Source organism: Coffea arabica, chromosome 2c (assembly GCF_036785885.1).
Source record: "Coffea arabica cultivar ET-39 chromosome 2c, Coffea Arabica ET-39 HiFi, whole genome shotgun sequence".
In the NCBI taxonomy this organism is placed as follows: Eukaryota; Viridiplantae; Streptophyta; class Magnoliopsida; order Gentianales; family Rubiaceae; genus Coffea; species Coffea arabica.
This window is the reverse complement of record NC_092312.1, coordinates 73,848,042-73,864,802: the sequence shown is the minus strand read 5'-3', so window position 1 is coordinate 73,864,802 and position 16,761 is coordinate 73,848,042. Positions and strand designations below refer to the sequence as shown.

Sequence of the window (16,761 nt, the reverse complement as noted above, 5' to 3'; positions counted from 1 at the left end):
TACTTTCCCATTAAGAAATGTAATAATCTTTCAAATTATCTAAAATACCCTTATTAAATATCTTGTTATTAATACATTGTTATTAAATACTAACTCACTACATTGAATACATTGAGCTTTTCCAATGCACTCTTCGTGATTAGCATAAGGGTATTTTAGGAAATTATTAATCTAAATTTATGTTTCCAACCAAATTAATTACACTTTCTTAATCTGTGTGAAAAAAAAATCAAGACTAATAAAACGGGACGGAGGGAGTATATCGGGCCTGTTTGGAACCTGAGTTTTTTGGGAGTTTGTCTAAAACTTTACTGTAGTGCACTGTAGAAGTTTTTGAAAAAATTTTGTAGAAGTTTTTGTTAGGTGAAAAATTTTGTAAAAATTTTTGTAAGGTGAAAAAATTTTGTTTCTTTTTTTTTTTCTTTCCCTTTCTTTTTCTTTTTCTTTTTCTTTCTTTCCTTTTTCTTTTCTTTCCTCTCTTTTTCTTCTTCTTCTTCTTCTTCTTCCCGTTACCTCCACCACCCCCAGCTGCAACTCCACCTCCCGCCGTCCCCCTCTGCCCCGTCCCCCTCCCCCCGCCTTCCCTCTCTCCCCCGCCGTCCCCCTCCCCCCGCAGCCTCTCTCTCCCCCGCCTTCCCCCCCGCAACCCCCCTCTGCCCCTCCCCCCGCCTTCCCTCTCTCCCCTGCCGTCCCCCTCCCTGCCGCCTTCCCCCTCCCCCCGCTGCCTCTCTCTCCCCCATCTTCCCCCCCCGCAGCCCCCCTCTGCCCCTTCCCCCTCCCCCCGCCTTCCCTCTCTCCCCCGCCGTCCCCCTCCCTGCCCCCTTCCCCCTCCCCCCGCCGCCTCTCTCTCCCCCATCTTCCCCCGCCGCAGCCCCCCTCTGCCTCTTCCCCCTCCCCCTGCCTTCCCTCTCTCCCCCGCCGCCCCCCGCCGCCCCTTCCCCCTCCCCCCTCTGCCCCCCTGGCCGCCCCTTCCCCCGGCCAAAAAACCTCGTGCGTAGCTTGTCTCCAAACTTATCCGCCTACCAGCGAGACGATCTAGCTTGTTCACCTGCGATGAAGCAACAGGAAGCCTGCCTTCTGTCCGTTGAGCTGAGGAAGAACCTAGCACTTTTTCAGTTTGTCTTACGCGAGGACGGGCAATCACTTTTTTTTTGAGTTTTTGAGTTTTTTGCCAAAACGACGCAGTTTCAATTAAAAGTTTCAGACAAGTCCAAGAAATTTTTGTAGAGTTTTTTGGGTTCCTGTAGCAAAAGTTGTTAAAAAACTAGTAGCAAACAAACTTGCTAAAAAACCTACGTTCCAAACAGGGCCATCATTTGCCAAAAAAATTCAAGTCAGGTCACTAATAAATGCGGTCTCCATTGCTCTCCAGATCCATCTGGATTGTCAACTAACCGGAGTGGAAAGCCAATCAAGAAAAGAACCCCAAGTGTTGAAATTTGAACTTTCATACATTTAAATTATTAACGCCTAAAAACCTCCTCCTGCCGAGCGTCGAATTGGTACCTCAAAGAATTGACGTACAAATAAAATGGTTCAATCGGGTATCATTCACAAATAAAATAGTTCTAACCATCATCCTCAATAAGATCCTTCTGATCATCATACTTTTTTTTTTGTTCATCAATTTTTTGCAGGTATCATTCTGCCAGAAGGTCGAATTGTTCAACCCTAACAAGTAGGATGAGAATAGATGCATCACTAATCAGTGTATCCTAGGTAATTCGTTGAAAGCAGGAATAAGTGAAGTTCGGAACCAAGGAAGCCATACAACACCACCACCACCCCCCACTCCTTCCTCCCCAAAAACCTCTAAATGCATGGTAAGGCAATGGACAAACACGTCCAAAGCAAACCTTGGAATTCTCTGTCAAAGGACCATCTTTACATGAGATAATCATTCTACCATTTAAAAAAGAGAGCTAATCATACAACATTGGAGTTCCTAATATAACCCTAACATCCTAGATCGAGCCAAGTTCCCTGAAATTACTACAAGGTTTCAAAGCACCTGGCATAAAAAATCTCCGCTATCTCATCATACACTGAATCTATATTTCAACAACGGTTATGATATAAAAAGAAAAAAAATTTGCAAGACTCAACAAAGATATCATACAAGTAGCTCAAAAGCGTGTAGCAAAGTCCACTAAAAGCTCAACACGATCGAAGCAAAACTGGACCCACCGAGGAGCTGAGCATGTCACTAAGGGCTAACTGAACCTCATTTGATCCATGCTCACAGCTTATCAAGCTTGATAGTAAGGGGAAAAATAAACTGAGGTTCTTCTCGAATGATGTATCTTGTAAGCTGCAAACAGCTTGGAGAGTTGCAACAACAATAGGTGCTCGTGCAGCCAATTCTCTCCGTCTACCGGAACCTAAAGGAATAGCCCAGCGGATCTGTCTACTAACAGAGGAATCGGACACCTGCCCAGATTGTGCAGTTTCAACATAAAACTGCAACACCTCATGGCACAGCTTGACCAGGTAGGACTCCACATCCAACTCTTCATTATGAGAAGGCCTATCCTCTGCAACATTCTGCATAAGTGTGAGGCAAATTTGATAAGACTCGTTCTCAAGGCGCAACAATGGGGGATCCTGCATCTGGGTAACGGGCCCCAGCTCTTGCAATCTAGCGCGTAATGTGGAATCTGTATTTATCTTGTGAGCATGAAATGCAACAGCATGCATACCATCAAAGAGGATGACGACATTTTTGACCGAAAGTTGAGATCTATACATAGTGTAAATCTCCATGACTGCCTGTAAATCAAACGTACAATAATTGAATGTCAAATTCAGACTACACAAGTATTTCATGGAAATACAAGGTGCAGCACATAAAAACTAGCTTCTGAAAACAGAATCCTTTCAAAAACAAAAAATACACTAGTATTTCATGGAAATACAAGGTGCAGCACATAAAAACTAGCTTCTGAAGACGGATTCTTTTCAAAACAAAAGACCTAAAAATACGGTAGCACTATTAAATACAGAATCAAAAGTAAAAGAGTATGGACATCAAATGCCAGCTGGTGGTATGATTTCTAGCAAGACACGAGGGAGTTTTTCCACTTGACTCTTCAGTCAAATGGTTCGATGGTAGATTTTCATATTTGATGGAGTCTAATATCAACTCCGCTGAACCTGAAGGGGTATATGTAATCACCGAACCTAAAATTACCACAGCCTTCAGGATATTGGATACCAAAAATTTGTAACTGTTTTCTCATATGATCATTTCTTCTCTTTCACCATCTCTTCTTTGCCTCTAGGGTAAAGCAGTCTTGCTAGGAATATATGCAGATAACAATAGTACACGGGTGAAGCCAATGCCATTATGACCAGGGGATGGCCGATAAGGACAAATCCATTAAGCCATTGCTTAATTCCTCTGTCTTCAATCTTTGCATTTGAAGTCAGACCAGTTTAACCAACTATTTAAACAAACATCTCATGGTTATCTAAGAAGCATGTCAATCCCAAAGCAAGCATTTTGAACCTGTTTTCTTTTGCTAAAGGTATTTTGAATCTAAATATCATACAATTATTAAAAATTACAAGCCTCTGTTTTTTTTGGGGTAAGTTTTGCAAAGCCAAAAGCTATTTGTAAAGCACCTGTAGGGCACTTTTCTCAGCATCTGCTTTTCTTTAGCATAGATTAAGCTAAAAGCAGAAGAAAAAAGCAAACACAACACCTTGAAACGTCTTTTAGCTTTTAAAAAAATAAAAAGAAAAGCTATAGTCAGCCAATTTTAAGCAAATGAGAAAAACACTTCAAGTAGGTTGATGAAAGAGTGCAGAATCAAATTTTAAATACATACGACAAATACAATACAAATATATACATACATCCACAGAGATAGAGAGAGAGATTATTAATTGGACTTCCAACATGTCATTGGGAAATGCATAGCATTTAATGGTAATATTTACCTGAATTAATAAAAGCTGAACAGCAGCTCGACATTTTGCATCAGAAATAGAAGCATACAGGCGGTGTCTCCTTAAGTTTTCTAGATCATCATCCTCTGCATTAGCTCCAGCAAATTCCCCACTGCTCCTTCTACTCACATCTCCATCATGGACCAAGACTTCACTATCTTCATTAAGAGCAAATGAAAAATCAGGAAGCGTTGAATCAGCCGCTTCTTTAAGGGAGAAAACAACTTCATGCCACTTTTCTTCAGAAAACAGATTCCCGGCATGGCTCATCAAACGGACAAATGCAGCAATTCCAATACCAGCAAGGCTCTGGTGAGGACGCTTGATGAAACTCACCAACAAGGACAGGACTTTTCGCAGAAGGGGGTTCACAGTGTCATAAAATTTAACAAAAAGATCTACAACCAGTTGCAGAGCTAAGGTACATGTCTCATAAAGCCATGCATCTTGGTCAAGTTCACCACTTTCCCTGTCAAACCCCTCCTCTGGATAGGTTTCACCAGTAGGGTCAATAGTATGACGAACATAGTCAAAAATTGGAAAAAGGACAGACTCAAACACCCGTTCCCACAAAGGTAGAGAGAAATGATGGCCATAATTTCTTAAAGTGTCAAAGAGTACTTGTAGGGCACTCTTTCTTATTTCAGTCCTTGGATCAAAGCTAAGTTCAGATAACCCTGGACAGAGAGGAAACAGAGGGTGAGTTTATACCATCTTCCCAGTCAAAAAGATTAAGCTTTATCAACACTAACAGAAGACTGACCAATAAAAATATGCACGCTTTGTCTTACCAGCCAGCAAAGGAAACCAGAAGTATAAATGATCCTCCTTCTCTGTTAGATCTCCATTCTCATTTCTTTTATCTTTTCCCTTCTGTGGCAAAGTCGGTGAGATATTTCCAGAAATTTCCTTGTTCCTGTTCCTTGCAGAGGAACCCAAATCACCTTCAGCGAGTTTTGCAGCACAGAAACGAAGGAAAGCAATGGCATTGAGACTAATTTCTTTGTTGAATCTATTATTAGTGAATGCAATCAGGCAATTCACACAGTCCGTGAATGTGGTAGTCTCTGTCTCAGTAATATATGGGAAATAATCTCGTACAATCTTCTCAATTATTTCAAAGGCCAAGAGGACAATATTTTTGCGCTCATCCTGAGCAGCTGTAGTGAAGACCTGGAAAAATATACCAACTTGTATGAGAACCGATAGGGAAAAAACCAACAGGTTTATAAATGTGTTAACGAAACAAAAATATATTATGTCACCAATTAACCATAAAATATAAAAAAATATGTCACCAAGTAACAACACATTTAAATATAGTCATAGGCCAGCTATATGGGATCAGAATGATCAGGAACAAGAGGGAAAGTAGATTTAATACCATGAACATGCTCTTCCATCCTGACTTAACATTGTTCACACGGGACAAGACCATTTGAGAAACGCATCTGATAATTAACTCTCTGATTTCAACAGCACTGCTCTTACGCATTACAATTACAAATGGTTTCATGAACTCATTCTGGAAGTTGTAATTTGCCAACTCCTCTCGCTCTAAAAATTTCATTGACAATTGTCGTAGAGAATCCATGGCAAATATTGCAATAGAGAGGTTTTCAGAACACCCAATGGTCACAAAAAAATCAGAGAGTACCCGCCAGATTTTTGACCAAACAAGCCTGATGCGGCTCATATTATAATGCCTGGAAAGAAAATAAAGTTATTTTCATCTCCAAAATACAAGTGTAACAAAATAAAGATGAAAACTATTTCAGATGGATCAGATGGAAGTAGCAGAGAAGCTAGACAGAATCTTCAAGAAACATACGCAATCTCAACTATCTTTGTAAGGCTGAAGACCCGTGGATCAGATGTAGATCGCAGTTCTTCCATGGACACCTTGCAGAGTGCCTTGACAAAATCAACTATTGCTTCACTGTTTAGTTTTTGACTCCTTACAAATATACGGCTCATTTCACCAACTTGTTCCAACATGTTCAAGTTAGAGACCAAATTGTTCATCTGTTCAGAAGTAATCCCTGCAGAAGCATTGCCGCCTATACCAGCACTATCGTATGAACCCCTTCTCACAGATGCAGCTGCATTCTGAATCTTTCCAGGTCCCTTCTTCTTAAGAACTGGAAGAACATTTGATTTGGATTGTTTCGACTTGTCAAACTCATTTTGAGGAATTGCAAAAAAAGTTGCATCAGGAGGAGCACCCTCTCCTAAGAGATGCAAATGCTCAAATCGGGAAACACAGGTTAATATATGTTCCCAGGCCTCCTGTAAATAATTCCCATCCTCATCCGCAATCGTAACTATCATCTGTTACAACGACGAGAAATGGATATATCAGAATTCATGTATGTAACTTCCTAGATATCACAAGGATTCTTTAGTTTCTGATATGTTTGCTATCAAATAACTTTACCATATAAGTTATCAAATTAAACAACTTATGGACAAAATGTCGAAAGTAACTTCGCATAAAAATAAAACAGAATTGTGGTCACTAACTTTCACTTCCAAACAATTAATTATCCTTGCACAGATATTACTGTATTTAATCTCTTTTTTTGCATGACAGAGTAGAATACAATTTGCATGACTTCACTTTCAAGATATATCAAACAACTTATAGTATATTTTCCTACTTCCAAAAGCACATCTGCCAAAGGATAAAGCAGAAAAACTAAGTGATTTGGTTGTACTTGAGCCAATTTCAAAGCCTCATTGTCTTAAAAACTAGACAGTTAAACAGGCATCATCCACTCAAAGAGTTAAACTTTTATTTCTTTTAGCCTCATTGTTAAAACATAGCCGAAAGAGAACATGAAACCGAAAAATTTTTCACTTCAGAGGACTTTCAAAATGACATCTGGCTTTCACTTCAAAATATAAATTTAGATGAATTTAATCATGTCTGCAAACAGATAAGGTCTGTTGGTTTGCACTTGTAGATAGTAAACTGCTTTCAAAACTGTCATTAACGCACAGTGGTACAGGAGAACTGGAAAATAATATTTCAAGGTCATAATGGAAAAGGGAAACCATTATATTCCTATCAACTGTATGAGTCATCATAGAGTCTAGATCCAAACAACTAACATGAAATAAACTATTTGAAACACATGGGTAAATCATTCCATAAAGATTATGCCTACCTGAATGTTCCAGGACAGGCAAATGGGAGAATAAGTTTAAAACAAAAAATGTTGCTATTTTACCACATGAAATGCAAATGCCTGCAAATTTATCAACCAAAATAAACATATGTGCTCAGAAGAAACATGTGAAAATGACAATTCCAGGAAAATAAAAGGTCAACAGAAGCAACAGCTACATCAACATTGTATGTTGAAATGATTCTTCATGAATCTGAGACTTCCTCCATACCGCTTTCAACTTTTGAAAATGATTCTTGTGCGCTAAGTACTGATCTCAAATAAAAATCTGAATCTAAGAATTGAACCCAGAGAAAACCAACAAAAAGATAAGACTGAGAAAAGTAAAACAAGGGACCACATAATCATCTCCTCAAGATAGACAAGGTGCAATAAACATCTTAAAACATCAGAGAACAGCCATCACTAATAATGACCTTGTAGCTTATAAAGAGAATTAGAGGTCTGTACCTTTATAGCATCAATGTTTTTTTGTTTGATATCTGCAGGAGAGTGGAGAGAAGTAAATTTTGCTAGTGATGTCACAAAAGCATCTCTATGAGTCTTCATTGACATTCCTGCGGTGACATGAATGGCACTTTGAAAGCCTTCCAAACATTGATATATTACAACTTCATCATCACTTTGGTCAAGAGGAACACTGAAGGCAGCCAACATAGGTGCCCAGCATACTTCAATCATGAATCGAAGGATCACAACATCTGTTGCTGCATAATAGACTGACCTACAAAATGCCAATGCAAGTCATACATCAAGACCTACACAAACTTATGGTCCAAAACTTGTCGAACCTGGTCAATTAAAGGAAAAGAGAGGTCCAAAGCAGCAATATAAAATGAAAAAACAAAGCTTACACAATTAATGCAGCAGAATATAGGTTATCAATAATTTATTATTTTTTTAAAAAGTACAGACATCTAGTTAGATTAGTCAGAAACTTCAACATCAAAAAATTACAGAAACATGTCTTGATTGAAGTTAAAATCCACATGTAACAAAGCATGAAATTTGTTATCTCTACCAGACTAATATCCACTCATGAGCCCATGCATTTTTTGCTTAAAGACAGCCTCACTGAAGCGCGCTCCTAATACCTGATTACAATATCTTTAACCAAAACTCTTTTCCTAAATCATCATTTTTCTTCAAAAAATACAGTATGTAGACAAACAATACAGAGTAAAATCAACATAGAAGTTCAGATCTCTGTTTTCTTATAAACATAAATACCACCACATACATTAAAAACCTGAAAGTCCTCCCAAGGGAAATTCTCAAAAGGGAAAAAAAACTATCTAAATTCGGATATATCAACTACATGAATACCAATTACGATGGCTGCATACACTTTTTGTTAATTTTTATAGATTTTATTTTAATTTTTTCCACCATTTCTTCCCACTCCAACTCCTATGCCTTTCCTCATTTTCTTCTTGGTACCATTGTGTAACACATGCAACTCAAAGATAAAGTGATCCAAATAAATTCATAAAAGAGAGCAAAAATAAACAAGCAAACGAAATTTGAGATGGTTGCTCTTACTCAGATTTACGAGCTTTTTCTTTAAATTGTTCCTGCATGTGTCTCATGAGATCATCACTAGTCTCCAAACGATTTTCTTCACCTCTGTTGCGGATTACAATGTTCAAAATACTATCCAAGCCCAAAATTCTATTTGAGTTCACAGATTGCTTCTGCTGGATAGAGAAATCATCTTCTTTCATTTTAATCTCATTCTTTGATATCCGCTCAAATAATGATCTCATGTATTCTTCTGGTAAATCCTTTCCATCATCTATTCCACGATTATTCCTTATAAAATCATCAGCAGACATCTGTACATTTCATCGGCAAAAGTAAGAAAGAGCAGAAAAATGTTGAATGAATAGAGTGCATATCCAGTCCTTTTGTGTCTAGAGTTACTAATACACCACTTCAACCAAAAAATTAAAAAACAGTGGAATTCCACTGGATATTGAGTAAAACAATAACCTACCTTATTCTTGACCATAGGGTTATGAGCATCAGTATTAAGCAAAATAACGGAGTATGCAAGAACATAGGCTGTATCAGCGCTGGTGAAAACCGTAGGATTACTCTTGCAGTACCGTTCAGCAAACTTTTCCATGATTCTATCAATCTTTTGGGCCTCACCAGGCAATCTGAAGCCCTGTAAGAAGACTCTGATCGCCTCATCAAACTGCATGCCTTGAAAATCAAAGGAATCTACATATGCATGCATTACTTTCAAAGATAAATCTTCTCTTTCCCCCAAGTAATCTCCAATCAAAGTCTTATTCAAACCAGAGGCATTTTTCAGGAAAGTAGCAACATCTTCTGCAGAGTTTCCCACTTTATTCGCATTTATTAGGAATTCAATGCCTTTCTTTGGCTTACGATTAAAAAGAGATATGCCTTCCTGCAACAAATCATAAACAAAACTCAATATCAGATATACCATTTAAAGATGCCAGACACTACAATCGACCACTTATATAATATGCATGGATACTTATTACCACCTGAAGTTCAAGTTTGTAAGCACGACGCTGCTCAATTGTCGAAGCATCAGAAACTTCACTGGATGCTTCAGAAGGAGAATCTGATGCTTCAACAGGATCATCATCATTGCCATTAGCCATTAGGAGGCTTCCAGGTTCAGAACCATTTTCAGCCTCAAATTTCTTTGCAGTATGAGGATCTGGAATTCTCAATTGTTTGTTCATCCAGTCTCCCATCGATTTCAAAATAGCAACCAAACATTTCATAGCTTCTAGCTTCATGGTCACATCTTGAGGTGGCACCAAAGTAGTTGAAGCTCCAGGTGGGACACCTTGAGCAGTTTTAAGAAGTCCATTTACCATTCTGTAAGAGTCAATTAGGTATCAAAAAAATTGATAACGTTTCAGATGAGCCAAGATAACATATGGTTAGTAACTGTTAAGGATCATTTCCATGGAAACTGTACCTAGAATCATCAATGGTCATGCATAACTGAGGCTCAAAGAAAATAAAACAGTAAAAACTTTGAACAGATTTTACCTTTCAAATATGTTAGAAGAATTCACATCACAGTCATAGTTAAGGAATATGTCCACCAAAATCTGCGAATCAACACAAAGTTTCTCAAGAAATCGAAGAACTATCATCTTTTGCTGAAAATTTGGTTGAGAAACATTTTCCAACACTCTGAGAACAATCATAGGAAAAAAGACTCCAATCTCCGCCTTCAGTCCAGCCCTAAATCTTGAGACCAGACTGATGAAAATTGAGCAGGAAAGCTGGAAAACAATCATGAGTGTTGATGCACTGTTCTTCAATAATGACAGACACAGGTACTGTTTTATAGCCCCTAAAAACCTGTTATCCAAAGGTAGAAGTAGCGAAAAATGATGAATTAGAATGAAAAGCATTTCTCAATTGAAATACAAAATGGAGAAAACTTATCAACAAATAAGAAATACAGTTGAGGAAATCAATCCTGACCACAAGAAATGCTACGACTACCTTCTATGATGAGTACATCAAACACAGATATAACAGCAAACTAGACCAAGCTTGCAGCACAATCGGTTTGAATAAGCAAAGGAAAGTCTCTTCAACACTAGATTAAATACACCTTTGCTCCAATATAACAGGACATCATATATTATTACTCGGGAAAAATACAAAGAATATCTCTATGAAAACAGTTTTTGATAGCAAACATTATCATGCCTTTCTTGTAATCCACAATGGGCGAAGAGGTAGACTCAGTGCTTGTATTATACTTCAAGTGCAACTGATTAATATGTGGAAAACTACAAGACTGCTTTGACCAGGCACAATCGTCTCACAATTCCTTCCCACATATTCAAACATTATTTTAGGTGACAGTTTCCTTGAACTCAATTTCTCAGTATAAACTGCTGTCACATCGTTGCTATTTATGGCCACTTCAAGGAATGCATTTTCTATATTCCAGTCAAGCATGTCTATACAAATCTAGTATGAAGTGTTGAAACATTTGAAGCTCAAGTGAAGTAAAATAGTTAACATCAAAAGTCAGCAATTCAAACCACCAAGGAGGAGGAAGCTCTTGGACTGCATGCTAGGAGATTGTTGGATGCTAATACAGAAAACAACTCAAGAAATGAAAAGAAACCCTTCTGGTGGGGGTATGGGACGCCTATCTAATTATCATTAAAAGACTGAAGTGTGTTCCAGAGAGAGGAGAAAGACCAAGAAAAGAAATAGCGGTAACAGAGTATACATATCAGTAAACATATTTTAACCAGAGAAGGCATAACATTGAAATAACACCACTTTGGGCTTAAAAGATGACTTTCTGATACTATCAAATAGTGACCCCAGCAGCTGTCTCAATGTCCAGCTGCACAAGAAGAAAAGAAAACAACTACTAGCTTCAAAGTTCTGCTTCCTTAATTTTCAGATGACATTCAGAAAGAGTTAAGGCTTTTGGTACTTTCTTATGATTCTCACAATAGGTATAGACAATTCCGCCTCAAGAATCACGTGTCATTATCTAGGAAGTCACTTTAAGACAGTCAAAAATCATGAAACGTCGGTAGCATATTCTTTGATATCATCCCAACTGCAATATCTATTTTTGCTGCAATGTAAAAAATGGACATATAAATTTTTACTCCAACAAGGCATATATTCATTTCCCTGTATGCATCTCCTTTAAAACTCAAAAGAAGAACCTCAATGCAGAGCCTCAAAAGCACCATCCAATTACGTATATAACTTCTCCAGCTAATTTATTCTGTAGCAATGTAGCATCCCATATATGCATGTTTAAGAGTACCTTACACTTTGATGCTCCAAATTCTGGTAATGCAGAATTAATTGTGTTAAGACTTGCAACACCAATGCAAAACTCAAGTGACTAAAGAGCATTTTACCACAGACAACTAATTTCCCTTTGGGGCAACATCACATCCAATCTAATTGGCACAAAAATATCTACACACACGCAACAAAGAGTGAGCAAAAATACTGAAATCAGGGCACCAAAAAGAGGAAGAACAATCCCCGTGTACCAAAATCATGCAGTTATTTATCTAAAAGCCAAGGCCTCCCATATATACCAAGAAGAAGTCCACATCTAGGAAAAGAACCTTCAGTTTTGAAAAACAGTCGTAAAAGTCATCCTTTTTCTATTTCACAGTAAGATCCATATTTCCTAATGCACTAGAACTACTTTCTTCCATTGTACACCAGAAAGCATGAAATGTGCTTCCTCATAAGCCATATACCCTTTCCCTAGTCCAGAGGGCAATGGGCCAGCAAAATGATAATTGCTTCATAAAGTGGCCTGACACAAAAAGCTGAAAGTGAAAAAATATTGTCATGTAAAGCATGATACTTACTAAAATCCTTGAGATCGTTTACCCAGACAAGCCATCTACAAACCAATTCCAACTACCTTACTACAATGAATAATAGCATCAAGTACTCTTGACTCTTTTACCAAAAGATATATGAGAGAAATAAATTTGCTTTATCTCCAATATGAACATCACCTCTCACCAAGCTAATTCATATATTTGCTTGTTGAATTTCCCAATTAACACACGGCCTAAGCAAATCCAACACATTTCATCACCTGCTTTTTATTATTTGAGCGAGATTCCCAGGATTAAATACTCAAGAAAAGCCCCAACTACAATATTCATGCATAATATAAGTGAAATACTTGCACAAGCAGCAAGATTCCTAAAAACTAGCACAATGTAGTAAGAGGAAAAAAATTCCAACAGCTATAATCAAGTACCTTTCACTAGTCCTAAATACAGCCCCGGCATTCTCCAACAAAATCTTGAGCAACTCCAGTGCCACAATCTTCCCTCTCATCAACTGTGGATCTGCCAACGCCTCCTTAGGCGGTGTCTTCATTGACAGCTTACACAAAGCTCGAAACACTAAAAATGCATCCCGCCTCAACTTATTGCCAATCTGAACTTCCAAATCATCATCCCTCTCGCCCTCCCCATCCGCCAATTCCCCTTTCCGCCCCTCCAATGCAGTCTTATACATACTAATCTCCCAGTACTTAGCATCCAGCATATCCTTATCAGTGGAATCCAACAAATCTGCTGGATTAGTCGATTCCACAGTAGATGTTTTGGTCTCAAAGGCCCCATCGTGGGCCCCGCCGGATGTGGCCCCATTTCTAGGTGTAGCAGGGTTCAGAACCCCATCAATGTCCTGCATAATTTTCGTGATGAAACCCTGCACAAACATTGTCATTGTCCCGTCCGCGTCAGATTTCTCCGTGGGCTCCATCAACTCAGCCACCACTATCGGAGTCAGCGGCACAGTCGATGAATCGGCCTCCATCCGCCGGAAAACAATCACCAGCATTTGAATCAACGAAGCCTTCGCCGTTGTCTGATTCACCACATTTTTACTCCCTAAATAGATATCATAACACGTCCTAACAATCAACAGCAATGAGTCCCCATGGATTCGCAAGGAGACGGACGTCACCGCAGACAAAATCGACTTGATGACCAGCAACTCCACCGATTCATCCCCCAAATCATGGCATTTGCATACGGATTCAATCAATCTCGATAACAACTTGGCGTCGGGTCCTCCAGTGGGGTCGGACTCGCCATGGAGGTAGCCATGCGCGATGAGCTTCTGAACAGCATCGGCGGCGGGCTCGGCGATCTTGAGGTGGCCCGAGTTGGCGGCGTTGATGAGAGGACTCAGAATGAGCTCGGAATCGGACAAAGAGAGGTCTAGAAGGACTCCAGCTGAGGACGTAGGTGCCGTGGCGTCGCCGCCGCCATCGGATTGGGCTGCGGAAGGGGAAGCGGGAGGAGTAGGAGTGGCAGGGCTTTGATTGGGTGAGGTAAGATGCTCGATAATGGATTTACACTCGGTGGAGAGTTTGGAATGCTTGCGCCAAGAGCTGTTCTTGATGATCTTTTCTAGGGCTGGAATCAAGACTGAATTGAGTCGGGAATCGGCTTCAGTTGAAGCCATTCCCCGCAACTTGGGGAGGGGGGGGGGGGCTGCAGCGGCTAGATCTGGAAGCAGCAAAGCAACTCTCGAGGGCTATTACAGTCTTTCCACTTCCACGGCGGCTGCGAAGGCGGGGGGAGCGTGTGGAGAGTGGAGAAATGCGGTGGGGGTGGCGTGGGGTGGGGGAGAAGGGCCGGCGGTGGTGCAACTGCTCGAGGTCTAGGACGCCCGGATCGCGGTTGGCGTTGGTTTAAAAGTTGTCAGCGAAGTGAAATGACTAATACATCCCTATGGTTTGACTGCAGCGAACGACGACGTCGTTGATGCAGATCGGAGGAGGACAACGGAAATGGAAGTTCTGATGACAGATGAAGGAAGGATCTGAATTCTGAAGAAGAAGAAGTTTCCGGGAAATGGCTAATTATTTGTGGAGGTTGCAGATTTCATCGGTATTATTACGGATTATCATCACGGATTATGATTGAAACTTGACCTATACTATACCGGACGATGTTTGATTAGTAATCATCAGTTGTCGGAGTAATGAGAGATTTTTGTGCAACGTAAATTTCAATTGCATGAGGAAATAAATGGAAGAATTTCTTTACCTTTTTTTTTTTTTTGGTGATTACTTTAATGGTGAGCATGTGATTGTGACAACATATATATTATTAAAACAGTTGTAACATAATTAAGATATTACGAAATATCTTAGTCAAATTTTATATTTTAGATAAGTTTTTACAAAATATATGATTCATTTGGACGAAAGAAAACTTTTTATTATCCTGTGAATACATATTAGTGTCATATTGAACTAATAAGAATTATTGAAGCATTAGAACGCATTTTCTTTGTCGTCCATCTTTTTCTTCTTTTCTTTTTCTTTCTCGTCATCTTTTGGTGGGCGGAATAACATGGAAAATGTTTGACTAATTGGATGCACATCTTAATTAATTAAGTGATTAAGGATGCATTTGATAAAATTGACGTATGCAAGTTGTAATCTAAGATATGAATCCATTAAATTACTAACTTGTTAAATATTAATTTGATACATTTGAGTGTATAATTGATAAGTGAATAACTTATTACTTATTTCTCGGTGCAAGTTTTATTTAGAAAATGAAGTGCTACTTAATTAATTTAAATATTTTTTTTTTGTTATCAAACGCGTATGAGCATGTTAAAATCTGAACATATTAAATTTAAGTGTTGAATTAGACTATCAAAAATGACCTAAGAGTACAAATTATGTTGGACAAAGCATAGTCCGTGAATATTGAACAATATAGTAAGAGAACTATTATTTGCACTTCATTTTTTGTTTTTTGCACTCCCATTATTTGTTTTATCATATAATCTAGTAAATAAAAACGCTATAATTAACATGATTGCGAGAGTGTAATTAACAAAAAAAAAATGAGGATGCACATGGAATAATGGAAGTTCCTTCAACAAAATGAGAGCGATACTGAGTGTAATGACGTTATAAGGACATTATTCTTTTTTTTTTCTCGAAACGAATGAAACACACACACACACACAACATAATGAGAGACACGAAGAAAGGATCAGCAAAATCGATCTGAAAGCAATCTAAGGGGGATCCATAAGAAACACCCATCCAGCCAATTGGTGATAAGAAAGTGCTTTTATGAACCTTAAATTCAGAGTAAATACTCCACAATCAACCGATGTGAGATGGTGTCCCAACCCCCTCCGGCGCACACAGATATGAGGACACTATTCAGATCACATAAAAATGGTGTTATGACCAATTAGCTGTTTTTTTTTTTTAATCTTTTTTTGGTTTGGGGATTGGCGAAGAAGGATGGAATAAACATGATGAAATGTACGAGTGTCACCAAAGTTATTGACCAGCGCGTGACACATCTAATTGGCAAATTGCAATGGCCAAGGCTGCCATCACATGCTAATTGGCAACAATGCATGAGTAGGAACTGCTTAAAAAGTTTGAATCAATTTAAAACTGATATGAGCAGAACAGAAACTACGCTTGATCTTAGCCAAATGGCGGAGGAAGTTTCAATCAATTTGAGGAAGTTTCAACCTGTGTATTCATTGGAATATGTAATGTAGTGTTGGAACTAGTGCTCACACCCAATGTGTGTGCAATCAAAAAATAAAAAAACATATATTTATCGTTGTATATTTTATATAAAATTTTTATTATTGAAGCAAACTTTAATCTTTTAAATATTTTTCATAAAATAATTTTATATCGTTAGTTATAATATTTATTAGAATGTTGAAAACATATACTTAAATAGTTAAAATAAAAAATAATCATAGATAGTTAAGGATAATTAAAATAAAAGTAATTTTTATAAGGGTAAAAATATAAATTCATAAAATGATGATAAATGTTAACACTAATATTAACCCCAAACCCCTTTTTCAGACTATATATAGTGTAGATTTGGAAGGGGACTATGTAATACACTACTACTAACATTGAAAATTTTAAAAATTGTCGATAATTTACTATTTTAAAAATTCTTTTTAAGACGTATAAAAGTGTTAAAAACTTGCGTCGCACTTGCAAATTCAAAGATATATATATGTGTAGTTTTTTTAAAATTTTTTTTGATGCAATCACGTTGAAGCAAGACATCCA

The 16,761-nt window shown here is 38.2% G+C and overlaps 1 protein-coding gene across 1 annotated transcript; it reads right to left on the bottom strand.

Moving 5' to 3' along the window:
- Window positions 1–1,817: 1,817 nt before the first annotated feature.
- On the bottom strand, window positions 1,818–14,700 carry LOC113727703 (brefeldin A-inhibited guanine nucleotide-exchange protein 2-like). The gene is made up of 11 exons (XM_027252007.2): window positions 12,922–14,700; window positions 10,185–10,502; window positions 9,665–10,007; window positions 9,139–9,561; window positions 8,685–8,977; window positions 7,593–7,866; window positions 5,783–6,282; window positions 5,336–5,657; window positions 4,743–5,124; window positions 3,943–4,628; window positions 1,818–2,769 (listed from the first exon to the last, which is right to left on the bottom strand). Exons 1-11 carry the CDS (start codon window positions 14,139–14,141, stop codon window positions 2,158–2,160), a joined length of 5,373 nt encoding a protein of 1,790 aa, XP_027107808.2. The 5' UTR covers window positions 14,142–14,700; the 3' UTR covers window positions 1,818–2,157.
- Between the last annotated feature and the right edge of the window lie 2,061 nt (window positions 14,701–16,761).

What these genes read in the sequence shown, in the direction of transcription:
- LOC113727703 (XM_027252007.2), bottom strand. Translation starts at nt 14,141, where the DNA reads ATGGCTTCAACTGAAGCCGATTCCCGACTCAATTCAGTCTTGATTCCA. An exon ending in GTATTTAGGACTAGTGAAAG is followed by an intron (nt 10,503 to 12,921) that starts GTACTTGATTAT and finishes TTTGGATAACAG; the next exon opens with GTTTTTAGGGGCTATAAAAC. An exon ending in GAAAAAGCTCGTAAATCTGA is followed by an intron (nt 7,867 to 8,684) that starts GTAAGAGCAACC and finishes GGCATTTTGTAG; the next exon opens with GTCAGTCTATTATGCAGCAA.